This window comes from Triticum aestivum, chromosome 7D, assembly GCF_018294505.1.
Source record: "Triticum aestivum cultivar Chinese Spring chromosome 7D, IWGSC CS RefSeq v2.1, whole genome shotgun sequence".
In the NCBI taxonomy this organism is placed as follows: domain Eukaryota; kingdom Viridiplantae; phylum Streptophyta; class Magnoliopsida; order Poales; family Poaceae; genus Triticum; species Triticum aestivum.
The window spans coordinates 12,019,344-12,035,489 of record NC_057814.1 but is presented as its reverse complement, the minus strand read 5'-3'; the positions used below and the strand labels follow the sequence as shown (position 1 = coordinate 12,035,489).

General features: G+C 44.4%; 1 protein-coding gene across 1 annotated transcript; it reads left to right on the top strand.

Annotated features, from left to right (window-relative positions):
- Positions 1-7,621: 7,621 nt before the first annotated feature.
- LOC123170613 (uncharacterized) lies at positions 7,622-9,239 on the top strand. The gene is made up of 2 exons (XM_044588451.1): positions 7,622-8,251; positions 8,517-9,239. The coding sequence occupies exons 1-2, from the start codon at positions 7,622-7,624 to the stop codon at positions 9,237-9,239; spliced, it is 1,353 nt and encodes a 450-aa protein (XP_044444386.1).
- Positions 9,240-16,146: the final 6,907 nt, after the last annotated feature.

The window sequence follows — 16,146 nt, the reverse complement described above, 5'->3', positions numbered from 1 at the left end:
CTGCTGATTATACTGGAGGTCCCTGACTGGAGGTAGGCGGCTGGTTGGCACTTTGCAGGTGATCCATACTGATTTGACCGGCGTCAAGCTTCCTCAAGTGTTTAGATGTACGTGGAGCTCCAGGCCGTGGTTGCATGTCTCTGGTTACGAAAGAAACGCCTTCAACCACAACCTAGGCCAAAATCCTTTAGATGGTCCTTGGCCAACTGAGGGAAGTAATTCATCCAATGACAAGGATCCTGAAATTTGACAATCTCTTGATCTGACAGCGCAAGGCTCTGCATTCCCACTGGAACGTCTGCACACCAAACTTGACGGCTATAGCGGCTCAGCGGGAGGAGGCAGAGTGGCGGCTTGCAGCAGACGGACCGCAACGCTCAGCGGCACAGGCGGCTCAAGGCAGGTGGACCGTCCGTCGGAACAGAGCTGCACGGGGTCGGCTGGCGTGAAAACGGCCATAGCAGAGGCGGGCCAACAGGCGAGGCCATAGTCGTGACGGCGGAAACTGAGTCCACATCCGGGTCCTGTTTCTTTTTCCCAAACAGCAACTTAGCAACGAGAGGAGTCTGCGAGGGCAGAAGCGCGACGGAAGAGAGCCGGCGAAGCTACTGAGACGGAGAGAGAACCACGGCGGAGGCGGAGTCCGGTGGCTCAGCGCGCAGCGGCTGAGGCGGCCGGCGGCTCATGGTGCGCCCGCGGCTACAACTGCGGAGGCAGCAGGCGAACTGAAGCAGTCCATGGCAGAAGCACCGGGAAAACAAGCCTGGCACGTGACTGCGGCGGCGGCGACAAACTGCAGCGGCTGACGAAACGGCCAGCAGTCGACACGCGGTGGCTCAAGGTGGAGGTGACTCGGAGGTGCGGCCGCGCACGGAGCGGCTCAACGGTGAGGTCGGCGGGGCTGCGGGCCAGGTTGGAATGGTTTGACGGCAGCGGAGGAGCGGAGGCTCGGCTTTGGCAGCGAGCCGGCGGAAGGCCGTCTCAAGGCGTACTCTGTTGGTCGTGGCGCTCAGGCGCGGCTGAAATAGCGAGGCGGGCCGACGAAGGCAGCCCAGGGTGCGGCCGGCTCTGCATGTGACAGTGTCGGCTTGAGGTCGTGGCCTCTGCGGCGGGTCGAGGAGACCAGGCGGCTCGGGGCAGCTTGTTGCTGGGCCAAACAAACGGCGGCGGCGCCATGGCCAAGGAGTACTGAGGCGGCCGGCGGCAAGGCGAGTTGTGGAGGCGGGTCTAACGAGGCGGCGGCTCGACCACGGTAGAGGCGGAACGCAGCCGCGGTCACTCGGATGGTGCCGCAGTTCAGCCGGGGTTGACCCGGGGCGGAGGCGACTCAACAGGCTTCGGCGGCGAGTTTTGTGAGTCCGTGGTTGAATGGAAGCGGGCCGTGTTCAGCGGAGGCGGAAGTGGCGTTTCACCGATAACGCCAGAGGCGGCTCATGGCACAAGGCGCAGTGGGCACAAGACGGACCCGAGCGAGTTGAGGAGGAGCCGCCTTGAGGTGCGGCTGCGGCCACACAGCGGCGGCTCGAAGGGGACGCCGGCGAGGTGAAACGGCGCGACGAGGCCGCGGAGGATCGGTGGCTGTACCCTGGGGGAGCTGCGACGACATTGGCGGGTCAACGGGCGCGGTCAGCTTGGGACAGCGAATCCGTGTCGTGTTAGGAGGCGTGACCAGCTTTTGCAGATTCCGCTTTGTTCTCAAATTTGATATACGAGGACTTGCACACAGTAGGTCTTTTGGCGTTCTTTCTTGTGCTGATTGTAAATCTGGAGTAATCGAGATGCAGCAGCCTTTAGCAGATTGTATGTGGAGGCGTGGACAAAAACAATGACAACTCGGCGGATCACAAAAAACAGCTGCAATGGGAAATTTCTGTTTCGTCTCGGTACAATCAGCGACTGATGGGTCCTTGAAACTTCTCAGAAAATTCTCGTCTCGGATTCGGCAGATCTTCGTGGTGCTCGCAGCGGCCGCTTAGCACGCAACCCTAAAAACTTTGTGATCAGAAAATGTTGTTTGAGGCTAGGTCTTATTATGATCACGAGAGAGTCGCCGGTAAACCGGCTCTTTGTGTCTAGCCCTAGAGATTGTTTCTTCTAGCTTGTCCCTCTTTAGGGAGCCCTGCCCCTCCTTATATAAGTTGAAGGGGTGGGTTACATGTGGAGTCCTATTAGGATTAGGACTAGTCTACCTTCTAATACAAACCGGATACAAGTCCGGGTCTTAACTCCTTGTAAGGTAAATATTCTTCACGCCTTTCCTCTTAAACCGGCCCACCATTAACATAAACCGGCCTTCTGGGCCTTGGGCCTTGTCATCCGTCTGTCCCGCCCGTCGGGTTACCAGTAAGTCGCCAAATCCGGCCGGGTTATACTTCATGCCGGGTTACACCGCGGGGTATATCCCCGACACGAACTAAAGAAACACGTGTCGAGTACCTTTGTTGGTTGCAATTATCATACAAACATCGTCACTTGAGAAGTAGCAACACACCTTTGTTGGTTGCAATTTATCATACAAACATGATCATTTGAGAAGTAGCAGCACATATTTTATTCCATGGCAATGCACGAGCATTCAACTAGCCTAATAAACATGTAAATGTTAGCGTACCAAACAATTAATCACGGAACCATCTCACCATGTATATTTTTTAATGAAATTAGAATTTTAATGGGATAAAAATCTCAATCTTTTACGGAATCATTGCTAATCCATTCCCATTGCTAACCAAATACATCCATTCGAATTAGAGACTCAATGGATCTTTGTACTATGGAATGTTTCGAGGTGAATTTTGGAGTGGTCAAGTGCTCTGGTTAATGCTGGTTCCTCATCGATCCCCAAATTTCCCACTCCGATGGCGCTGCCTCCATCCTCCCACCCAGCACCACCGCCGGAGTCGCCGTCCCTTGCGTATATGTTGAGTGCATGCTTCTCCACACACCATGGACCGTGGTATGCTGACCCGGATTGAGCACATAGGGCAGAACACACATGGTGATGTTTTGTACTTCCCCAATCAAGTGTCCCGGTTCCATGACGGTACCCCAAAGAAGACTCCTCAAGCTAACAAACGGAGGGAATGGGACTTCATTGATGAAAGAATCTGGTTTAGTCAGAGATCCTGATGCTTCCAAGTCCTAGGATGTCCCTGGGTTCCGACTACATTGCAAAAGCAATTTCCAACTAAGTGCAAAACTTGTTCCATTGCGTACACACATGTTGCATGTTGATATTAACCTAGCATATCAAAATCTATTCAAACAAAGACGAAACACTTGGACTGAGCTTTTCTGCCTTACTCCGCCTATGCAAGACAGTTTTGTTGCGAGTGATGATCATGTTCCATCTCACCTCTCATGCTTAAATAAGAACACTATCACATACATTACCGTACCACTTGATACCATATGTGCAATAACCATGCGATGAATGCTTTCATGCCCACCATAAAAGGAGCATGTGAGCATGTCTGAACTACTATGATTATCCCCTCCCTCAATACACTAGCTCACTGATAGATGTTCTGGCCATATCAATTAGCTCAAAGTGTAGGGATGACCACAACTTGATAATGCGTTAGCATTCGCCGTCTCAAGTCGCAGGCAACGTCACTATGAATGTAGTAAAGAATAAAGATAATAAATCATCACTATATATGAGCAGAAACAATAATCGTACTAACCGCAATATACAACTACATATAAAAAACCATCAAATGATCACTTGGTAGTATCTGCTGGGAAAGTGGCAATTGAAGGGCGGGGTGGGGGGAGGAGGCCAATCTTGTATAAGTGCATGCCCTTAAACACAAACATACTAGTAGAGAGACTTCCACAAAAATTAGAATGGTTCAGGTGACATATAAACAGAATGACCAAATGAAGTTTGTTAGCTCCAGCGCTTTCTCGAGCAGCTATTAGACAACACAAGGATGCATACTTAGTTGCATACTTATTTCTAGACTCCATACACCCATGTATCCTTTTACGTGCAATTATGTACCCTTTTAGAGGTTAATATATATCATCTATCTGAAACTTCAACCACAACTTCACTGGAGTACAAGACCGAGGATTGAACAGATAAATATGCCTTGTTCCGGTATCACGTCATCTTCCTTCAACATGACGCGCTCAGTGGAATCAACCTTCTTTCCAAGTGGTGCTGGTGCCTGTGTATAGATGAAACAGGATGAATTTACCACACATGGGAATAGCATAGAAAGCATATGAATACAAGCCTACCAGTTACAAGTATTTATCTATGTTTTTTTGGGGAAAATGAAACCTTGGGTTTACATAAGGCATTGAAAAGATATCGGTTGGTGCTTCTTGTTGGCCCATGGCTTGAAAACTGCCCGGAAATTTCCATCAGTTCTTGGGACGTCCTATTTAGCACTTCACACGCCAATTTAGCGTCAAAGCACACACTGGGCAGCGACCACCTTAGTGCTTTGGCTGGCAATTTTCCTTTACGGTCATTTTCTCGTTCGATTTTTTTTCCAGTTGGTTTATTATTTTGGACTATTTTTATTTAGGAATTAAAAAATATAAGAATGTTCACTATTCTAAAAATGTTCATAAATATTAAAAAATATCATGAATTTTAAACTGTAAATGTGAATGCTCTGCGATTAGAATTATCAACAGGTCCTTCTCCGAAAAAGGCAGAATAGATAAAAAGGCATGGGTGCCAAATTCATATCCTGCAACAAGTAAGAAAGTGAACTTTTCTAGAATTCACAATTTTTTTTGAATTATGAACATTTTTCAAATTCACTAGAATTTTTAAATATGCAAAATAAAATAAAATTACTGGACATTATTCTTAAAATCAATTTTTTTTAAAAAAATATCCAAAATAATAAAGAGCAGAAAGTGAAAAAAACTATCATGAAGGAAAATCACCATGCAACAAAGATGCACTGAATGTTCACAAGGCTCATGAATAACTTGAATAAAAAATGAACAAAATTCTAGTAGATAAAGCGATAAAACACATATATGAAAAAATTGGAAAAGACCGTGACCAAATGGAAGCTATGGGCCAGCCCATTACAAGCCTAACGCTTGGAAGGCGTGGGCGCTTTCTACTGATTTTGAAATATGTGGCGCCTTAAGTTAAAACCAAGCCTAAGCACCGAAGCAATACTCAACAGATGTCCCATAGGATCATACCAAGACATAGCCACCTAAAAATAAAAGACATGGATACCAAACATCCCCGAAATGATGCAAGCAATGCTTAGAGGCATAGGGTAGGGAGTTGGCTTGCCTTAACCAAAAGGGTCTTGAAATAAAATATGAAGGCTTCGGGGATTAGAATTGCCAATGGGACCATCTTATCATGTCAACTGCCCTGTTTTGAATTTTTTTTTATATCTCATCTTTGATTTTCCCTGCCGTTGTAAAAAAAAATCATGTCAACTGCCCCATGTCTTATTAGCTTACCAAACAAAATTATACTGCAAATAAAGTAACGATTCAATTGACAAATAAAGTCTATTTTGGTGCACAATCATATTCACTTACTAGAATGTTTATGCATCCGTTCCAACACATGTACAATTACCTGAAGTATATATATACAGGCAATTACCATTCACTACAATTACCTAGTATATACCCGAGTTGAAGAAGATCTAGTACCCGAGATAAATGATCAAGGAGATGCATGACTAGAATAAAAGGAGTTGTGAGGGCATAAATTGATCATCAGAGATGATAAAATTACCATTTCTAATGGAGTCTTGATCTTAAGACAACATTTGTATCACGCTTGCATTCATGAATTGATGAAATACTTGTCGAGTACCTTTGTTGGTTGCAATACACGCATCATCACTAGAGAAGTGCTATTTTTTTAAATAATACATTTTTTTTATTAATTTTCATAAATATTACGCTGGATAAAAAAAATTCAAAAATAATACACCGTTGGCCCGCTGCAGGCCGACTGGGCCTAGTCGGCCCACAGCAGGCCGATTGGATTCCAGTCGGCCTACAGCTGGCCGACTGGCCCCTGTCAGCCCATTGTGGACGGATTGCGTCCTGTCGGCCCACTGTGGGCCGATTGAAGCTAATTGGCTTGCTGTGGGCTAATTGTTTTTGCAAAAAAAGTAGGCATAAAAAATATATGTTTAAAAAATGTTAATCATGTATTAAAAAATGTTAAACGTGTATTAAAAAATGTTCCTGATGTATACAAAAAATGTACAATATATATGCAAAAAAGTTGACATAAAAATATGTTTTAAAAAGTGTTAAGCATGTATTTAAAAATTGTTAAATGTGTGTATAAAAAATGTTTCTTATCTATTCAAAAAATATAGAATGTGTATGAAAAAAGTTGACACAAAAAAATATGTTTGAAAAAAATGTTCCAGTTCCATACAAAAAGAGCAACCAATCATACTTAGGTCCGTGATGCTCCCATACCGGATCCGGAGCTGGAACATTTTTTTATACACGTTTAACCTTTCATTCCAATACATGAAACATTTTTGTGTACTCGTTGAACATTTTTTCAAATACATGATTAACATTTATTTCAAACATATTTTTTGGTGTCAACTTTTTTTATACACATTCTATATTTTTTGTATAGATAAGGAACATTTTTTCAAATACATGATTAACATTTTTTTCAAACATATTTTTTTGGTGTCAACTTTTTTTCATACACATTCTATATTTTTTGTATAGATAAGGAACATTTTTTATACACACATTTAACAATTTTTAAATACATGATGAACACTTTTTAAAACATATTTTTAGTCAACTTTTTTGTATATATATTGTACATTTTTTGTATACATCAGGAACATTTTTTTATACACGTTTAACATTTTTTAATTACATAATTAACATTTTTTAAACATATATTTTTTATGCCTACTTTTTTTGCAAAAACAATTAGCCCACAGCGAGCCAATTAGCTCCAGTCGGCCCACAGTGGGCCGACAGGACCCAATCAGCCCACAGTGGGCCGACAGGGGCCAGTCGGCCAGCTATAGGCCGACTGGAGTCCAATCGGCCTGCTGTGGGCCGACTAGGCCGGTGTATTATTTTTGAAAAAAATTTACCCAGCGTAATATTTATGAAAATTAATAAAAAATGTATTATTTAAAAAATTAGCTAGAGAAGTAGCAACACACCTTTTTTGGTTGCAATTATCATACAAACATAATCATTTGAGAAGTAGCAGCACATATTTTATTCTGTGGAAATGCACGAGCATTCAACTAGTCTAATGAACATGTAAATGTTGGCATACCAAACGATTAATCATGGAACCATCTCATCATGTAGGTTATTTTTTAATGAAATTGGAATTTTAACGGGATAAAATAAATCGTAATATTTTACAGAATTATTGTGAATCCATTCCAATCGAATATTGGCTAATTAAATCCTTCAATTCAAAGTTATTCCCCACCATTAAAAGAAAAATGGATTACTTGGACCATCTTGGTCGACAAAATCAAGAGATTTGTTAATCATGGAATGTTTAGACAAAGGTGATTTTTTGTTTAGAATGGATTATGTTGACCCTCTTGTGCAGTGAAGTGTTCATTGGCATTCGTTCCTCACGAAACACACCAAAATCCACCCGATGGCGCCGCCGCCAACCTCCAACCCAGCACCACCGCCGGAGCCACCGTCCTTTCCAGTCCATGACGGACTGCTCCAGGAAATCTTCCTCCCGTCCAACGTGATGGCCTCGCCGCCGGCGCCAGGACCTCAGCAGATCCCACCGCCGGCGCCGTCCGTCGCCGATCTCCCGGATGTGCTACTCGAGGAAATATTCCTCCGCCTCCCCGCCGCCGCCGACCTCGCCCGCGCCTCCACCGCTTGCGCCTCCTTCGGCAGCGTCATCTCCGGCCACGCCTTCCTCCGGCGGTACCGCGTCATCCACTCGCCACCTCTCGTCGGCATGGTCCACGATCCCTTCATCTCGGCCCAGCCGCCGCACCCCTCTGCCGTCCCAGCCCGCGCCTTCGCCGGCTTCGACTTCTCCTGCTCCTCCTTCCTCCCCTCCACCGCCGGCCGCTCCTGGAGTGAAATTGACTTATTTGACGGACGGGCCCTCCTTGCGGGCGCCCCGGTCAAAGAGGAAGCCGGCAGCCGCTTCCTCTTGGGCACTGAGCTGTGTGACTCACAGTACAACCAATTTTTGGTCAGGGACCTCACCGTGTGCGACCCCGTGCACCGCCGCTACATCCTGCTGCCTTCCGTCCCGAAAATGTTTTACGGAATCATGGTTCAGCCGAACCTACGCTCAACACCATTGATTTCTAGACACTATTCATGAGGATCCATACATGGTTGATTAAAAAAATCAATTGGCATGCATGTCTATTCATGAGGATCCATGCATGGTTGATTAAAAAATGCAGTTGGCATGCACGTCACAGATCCACATGTAGTAGGATGTTTAATCGTACGGCATAGACTATAGGTTCGGTTGAACCATGGTCCTGAATCACGTCTCTCCTTCCGTCCCCGACCACCTGAAAGCTCTGGTCCGTAGACCGGACCTCCTCATGCTGGAGAGTTTCCTTGCTCCCGGCGAGGATAAGGCGAACCCTTTATCATTCAGAGTGGTGTGCTTGGCACAATGCAGAATAAATCTGCTGATGATGGTCTTCTCCTCTTTGGATGGACAATGGCACATTCTTACTTATGATCAATGGAGTGCTCAGGCCACTGTTGGCTCATTTGAGAACTCTGAGCCTTGGTTGTCCTATCGTCGGAACGTCCACAGATGCTTCTGTTGGCGTTTGCATTTCATGAACAAGTTGCTTCTCCTTGACACACACACCATGGAGTTCTCTGTTGTCAACCTCCCACCTGAACAACCACCGAACCGCAATTATGTCATCGTCGAGGCAGCGGACGGAATGCTCGGGATGCTCACTAAACGCTATGATGAGTACAAAGAAGATGACCGATGTTGGCTGACGTATTCAATTCTAAGAAATAACCAATGGTACTCGGAGAAGGTCATCCTGTTGCTGGTAAAGCGTGCTGCTCTTGTTGGTGTAGCTGGGGGATACCTGCTCGTGGAAGTGTTGTACACCCCATCTACACAACACATGCTTAAATTTGGATTATTTTCCGTGGACGTCAAGATGTTGCAGGTCGAGTTGTTCGCTGAGCTTAGCAAACCCAACATGTATGGTCGACTATATGCTGGTTTGCCACCATCATTGTGTGCATCAACTATTTGAAGTGGTAAGTTTGTTATCTACTCTTTTCTTACTATTATATAATCTGGTCTCAGTGTTATACAACAAAGCAATATGTTGTAGGGATTTGTTTGATAGTAGCATGCTTTGCTGCTTATTTGCTTGCAACCAGTACTTGTTATGGATGCAGCCAATTCATATCCTGCCTAGTGTATTATGACTCGTCTGCAATTTAATACGTAGTTAATTGGTGTTATGCATTGTTGGTGCATTTTGGGATAATGTACTATCCAATTTACATGTAACTGGAAGCTTTACTAACCTCGGAAAGCAATTCTCATCAAGTGAACGCACATATGATCATCTTATGACTTCAATCACTGCATTACTTATAAAAGGAAACAACTTTACTGTCATCTTCTAGTAATCCAAAGTTGGCATCGGGCTTGTATATTGACTGGCCCTTGTTTTGACCAGCATGCTCAGATCATTTTCAATTTATTGCCTTAATCAATACATTTGTATCTTTATATATAACATTTGTATTAGTGTAATCAAATAACATCAACCCCTTGTTTGCTCTCTGAGTAGCAATTTTAAAACCGATGAAATAGTTCTCTCAGATTGTCTTTACATGGTTACAGTCCACTGGCTCTTTCATAAACCCTTGAATGTCTAAAAGAATAGGTTTGCCCTGCTTAAAATATGAGTTTGCTTGATGCAGTGTGATCCTGCAATGACAATATCTAAACGAAACAGTGTATGTATTACTGAATGAAATGATTTGGCTTGGGTGAACTAGATAGCAGATTGGTTTCAAGCCACCATGTGTTGTGGATGAGGAAAAGATTTGGGGCAGGGAACATCGTACATGTGCAACTGAATTTACATACCAGATCGTTTCACTCAGCAAAAGGATGCTTAGAGAAAAATGCATTTTGGAGCAGATCTATGGTGCAATTGAGCTTTCAGAGCGATGTTGCAATTGAGTTTTTTTTTCTGAACTGATAAACAGCTAGGAAGTTCCTGCATATAGTGAAAGTATCATAGGACTACAAGGAGAATAATAGTATTATTCTAAGAAAGACCGGCGTACTGTTTGTTTCCTCACCTAATATCAAACTTTTAAATAGCGCGCTAAGCCTCTTAGTGGCGGACCTCTTCTAAATGCCATAGCGGTGCTATAGAGAGCTATTTAAAATATTTGCTCATGTGTTTGGACAAAAAACCCTTAGCGCAGGACCTCATATAAACGCTATAGCAGGCTATTTAAAACCATGCCTAATATATTCAATCAATTGCCTTTTCTTATGATGACCTTTCTACACCTAAAGTTCTTACTGTTTCTAGTATTTCCATAATTCCTTAGCTCTCATTCTTCTCTCCTCTGGATGCATCTTCGTATTCATCCATTAGTTTTAACACATCTTCCTCTATCTAACCCTCTTTGCTATATAAATTTCTGGCGGCGTAGTTTATCTGTTCCTTTTTTAATTGATAAATATTGAATAATAAGCTGCTTACTCATTCATTTTCCTTTGGATTTAACCCGAAGAAACAAACTAAATTGGTTTGTTGAATAAAAATTTCATCTTATTGATGTGTTATCATGTAAGCTTCAGGTTGTGAAGCCACGTGCACATTTTGATACACATTTGCAAACTTCCGTTTGTCGCTTCATGCCATATGCACATTAGAATGATGCAAACTAGCTATTGATCTATCTGATGTTGTTATATAATTGGTAGGCTTGTATTCATGTGCTTTCTATTATGTTCCCATGTGTGGTAAATTCATCTTGTTTCATCTATCCACAAGCACGAGCAATACTTGGAAAGAAGGTCGATTCCACGGAGCACATCAAGTTGCAAAAAGAGGAAGTGATACCAGAATGAGCCGTATTTACTAGTCCAACGCTTGAGTTAACTCTGAAGCAAGCTGAAGATGTTGTTTGCTTTTGATGCTATGGTAGAGACGAGGTGCCTGGATAAAGTTCTCTGCTCAAGTGTAGCCTCTGCCCTAATCGACAGTAGAATAGACTTGTTTTGACTTCTTCTTTAAGTTTGTATATTTTGTCTTTAAAGGATTTGAGGTATTTTTGTATGTATGTTATCCACCTGATTACAAGCTTGAGATGTGCATCATCAATCGTCTGCCTTTTTTTCTTTTGAATTTTATCGAGTATAGTGGACACTGGTTGTGACTAAATCTCAATGACTGCGTACTTTGCTTTTGGAAAAGCAAGCAGAGTACTCTGTTTTTGGAGTTTCAGCTCTTTTGTTACTCCCTGCTTCCAACAAGATCGATGATGTATATTAACCTCTAAAAGGATACATGAGTGAGAAAGCTGCGAGGGCCAAACAAACTTCATTTGGTCATTATGTTTATGTCACCTGCACTGGTAGAAAAAAGCCCTTTAGTCCCGGTTCGCAACAGCCTTTAGTCCCGGCTGTGCAACCGGGACTAAATATGCGCGACTAAAGACCCCCCTTTAGTCGCGCCTCTTACGGACCGCGACTAAAGGCTTTAGTCCCGGTTCTTGTGGCTGACCGGGACTAAAGGCCCGTCCACGTGGGCGCCCGTGGTCCGTCGGGGTGGAGGACCTTTAGTCCCGGTTCTCGTGGCCAACCGGGACTAAAGGGCTCCTCCGCAGGTTTAGGGTTTTAGCCCCCCTAAACCTGGTTTCTTTTTAGTTTGGAGTGTTTTATTTCTTTTATATTATATTTTGTGTTTTATTTTAATTTTGATAAAGTTTCAGTACACATATTTTACGCTACTATATACATGCATATGAAATTTCAAACAAGAAGAATTCAAGAGGAATATATAATATATATTCAATCTCGGGTGACCATATACAACTTCGAACAAGTTTTCATACACAATTAGGATGGATGACCATATACAACTTCGTACAAGTTTCAATCTCGGGTATGCATATAAATTTCTTCGTCCTCGGTATAGTGTTCTCCTTTAGGATTGATGACTTCCCTCATGAAAAATCCTGCTAATTCTTCTTGAATTGGTCGGAAGCGAGCTTCTGGACTAAGCCTCCTCCGCAAGTTATCCGTCGCGTTCCGCACGCTATCCGATGCCTTCCGCTCCGTGGTGTGTCTCCGGATGTTCTCACAAACATAGTATCCACATAGATTGGTCCCCGGTGGCTGCTTATCCACATTAACTAACCTTCTGAAATCTAGCTCATGTTTGAATTCACCGACAATTTCTTCTGAGAACCGTCTCCAAACCCTACAGGGCAAAGAAAATTAAATGAATAAGGAAGTTATTAGTTACTTGATATTAGGAAATGAACGAAAGAGACCGATCGATATAGAGCTCAAATGATTGAAAATAATTACTTTTGCAGCATTTTTCTCATGTCGGCCCAACGCTTTGGATCTGAATCCATAGAGTCCATGATTAGAACTCTGGAGGTGTGAAGTTCAATATTTAGCAGAATCCAGTGGAACCTGCGGACACGTTACATGCACAGTCATGCATAACTCATCGATTAGACATACCATGCATGGAGTAAACAAAAGAGAATGGGCACAAGAGAGAAACACTCACCCAAAATGGTAAGGAAATAGAATATGACTTTTGAGTTGATGCTTTCTAAGAAACTTGTACAGGTCTTTCTCCACGTCTTCGGGGTGATGTTGTAACACATGTCCATTAACGATATGTGGGTCAATGAACCCAACATCATGGATGTTTCTTATTTTGCATTCCCAAATCTTCAATCTGCATAATAGCGTACGCAACAATATAGTTAGGACAATATATATATATATAGTGCAGGCAATGAAGAACGAGATGAGGTAGAAATAAATCACTTACAGAACGTAGCAACTCAGCATAGATTTGTCGAGGTCGCGCAGATTGAACAGCTGGAACAATTCACTCATATGAACTTCTACAGAGTACCGTTTGGTGTGATGCTCATCTGTAACATCCGCATAAATATATTCTTTGTCGGCCCATGTTATGAATTGCTTGTACCAACGTAGCAGATTTCGCATTTGTGGTGGTAGACTCTTTTCCCGCGCAGGCTCGACGAGAGGCCCATTCCGCACATATTGTAATGCTATCTCACATACTGGCGCATCCTCAAGGCCTAAGAAGGCACGAAGAGTCGAACCCATCTCGGACGCTTGTTTCATGGCACTCGCTACAGTCAATCCAAGTGCTGCCGCAGCTGCTATGATCTCGGGGTCCTCTTCCGGACCGGCTTTCACTATGAGCGGGGGGATCGATTGTTTCTTCTGCATCTCGAGCTGGTCAACTTGTTTCCCGCTTTTTTTACTTTCTTCTTTCTCCTCCTTCAATATTTTTGCTTGCCTACGAAGTTCATGTCCATAGTCGTCAGGCATATTCAGCTCGGCTTGGGACGGTGTCGTCAAAAAATCCATAGCCCACTTCTTTTGCTTCTCAGTGAATACTTGCTTGGGCTCAGGCTCTTTTTTCGCCTTCATATCCGCCTTCCATTTCTCATAATCAGCAGACGCGGCCAATTTGGTTTCAGCTTCACTAAGTTCCCCAGGCCTTGGGAGGAGAGGCTTCAGTGATGGCTCCGGTACCCTTGTGGTCTTAGGTACATAAGGGTCCGAGTTAATAGTCCAGGAGCGGGTTTCCTTGCTGTCCGCCTGCTTCTGCTTCTTCGCCGGAGGTGGATTGGGGGGCGTCGTACCCGCCGGAGGAGGATTGGGGGGCGTCGTACCCGCCGGAGGTTGTGGATCGGGGGACGGCGTCGAATGGCGTGAAGGAGGTGTAGGTGAACCACCACGACCACCACCACCGCCACCACCGCCACCACCACCACCACCACCATCGGAGGGGGGTGGACTTGCTAGCCTTGGCGCCTCGCCTGGAAACACTATGTACTTCTTTTTCCATAGAATGAACTGGCGCTTGACATCTCCAAGTCTTCTCTCCCCTTCGGGTGTAGGTTTGTCAATCTCCAGGTCCTCAAACCCTTGGACTATGTCTTCCACCGTGACACGAGCATAGCCATATGCAATGGGGTTGTTGTGGTGGAGTGCTCCAGGTGTACAGGGTAAAGCACTGCCGCTAGCTACCTTCGTGGAAACGTTCCCCACGGGATAATGCAGATCACATTCTTTCATCTCCTTTACATCATCCACGGGGTAGTGAGGCTCCGGTGCACGAATCTCGATCATCGGTGCACTAGCACCAGGCGGGGCATCCATGGAAGCCACGCTGCTTCTCCGCTGCTGGCTTCCGCGATCCGCTTCATGATCTTCATGCGGCCCTGCAGCCGATTTTTCTTTCACTAGTTCATGCACAGTCTGCTTCAACTCATGGAGTTCCGATGCAAACTTCGTCATAAGATCTGCATCCCGGTCCGTCTTTCTCTTACGGCTTCTGTAACAGTACGGGTCATTGTCCTGGGAAAACCCTACTTTCCACGGAACTTTGCCTTTGCCTCGTACACGTCCTCCGTGTTCATCATTCCCGAGGGCTGTTGTCAGTGCGTCTTTCTCTCTGTTGAACTTGATCAAGCCCTCTTGAGCTTGGGTCATTGCGTCAATAAGGGCTTGGGTGGGAGCAAACTGTCTCTGCCGGTGAACACACACCCCTGTCTCCGGGTCTAGCGATCCCCCATGCCCGTACCACCAGCTTTTGGCCCTTGGGTCCCATCCCTCTGTACCTAGAGGGATTCCTCGCACCCTCAGGTCCTCCTCCATCTTCTGCCACCTAGGCTCCGAAAGGCGGTATCCTCCTGGCCCCATAATATGATGGAACTTTTTCTTACTCGCATTATCCTTATTTTTTCGATATTTCCTTGAAATGCTCCGATTGCTTTTGCCTCACAAATTCTGGCCAATCATCTTTCAGTTTCTCATGTTGTCCATTGAAATCCGGAGTCTTGCCCTTGTTGACATAGTCACGGGTTAAATTTTTCTTGAAGTTCCGGAATGCTTCGCCCATCTTCTGAAGAGCGAACTCTTTAACTAGCCTCCTCCTCTGACGTCCACCCGGAACCTCGTTACCGAATTCATCGACTTTGTTGTATTCCGGAGGTAGAATGAAATGTTCCATAAGCTTTCTCCAGCAATCCTTTTTCGTTCTCTTGTCGACAAAACTGAAACCAAGACGTGCCTTCTTTGGCTCCTTCCATTCCTGGACGGTGATCGGGACGTTGTCTCTAACAACGACTCCGCATTGGTTGATAAAATTTGAGGTGTGCTGTAGGGGCTTGCCGGTTTCACTGACAAACTCAATGGCATATGTTTCTCCTGTTTTCATCGCCTTGGATTTGCCACGCTTTGTCGTACTCGATCCGGAGGGCTAAAAAAAGAAAGAGAGTCGCGCGCGTTAATACATATGTATTCACATTTCAGTAAGTTTGTATCACGAGAGGCTCAATGTATATATATACCTCGCCGGAGGTGGTTGCTACTTGCAATTCGAGATCGTCGGTTGTTGACGGTTGACCTCCGTCGACAATGTCTGTTCCTTCACCTTCTTGATCATCGACAATCTCTGTTCCACCGTCAAGGTTCAGAAAAGAAGAGACTACATCCTCTTGTTGCTCATATTCTGAGCCCGGCACATAAGGAATCTCGTTGTTGATGATGCCCATTAAATAACGTTCAGCCTCCGGATCCCTAAGCGGCTCGGTTCTATCGTCCGCCATATGTCACTCCTGCATGTAGTAAAAATTCTTTAAGTATAAAGGAATTAAAAAATAAGATTAAGGGGACATAGAGGAGGAGGAATTAAAAAATAAGATTCTTTAAGTAAAAATTCTTTTTTTCTTCTTCTTCCTCTTTCTTCTTTCTTTCTTCTTCTTCCTTTCTTCTTCCTCTTTCTTCTTCTTCCTTTCTTCTTCTTCCTTTTTCCTTTCTTCTTCTTTCTTTCTTCTTCTTCCTTTCTTCTTCTTTCTTTCTTCTTCTTCCTTTCTTCTTCTTCCTTTCTTCTTTCT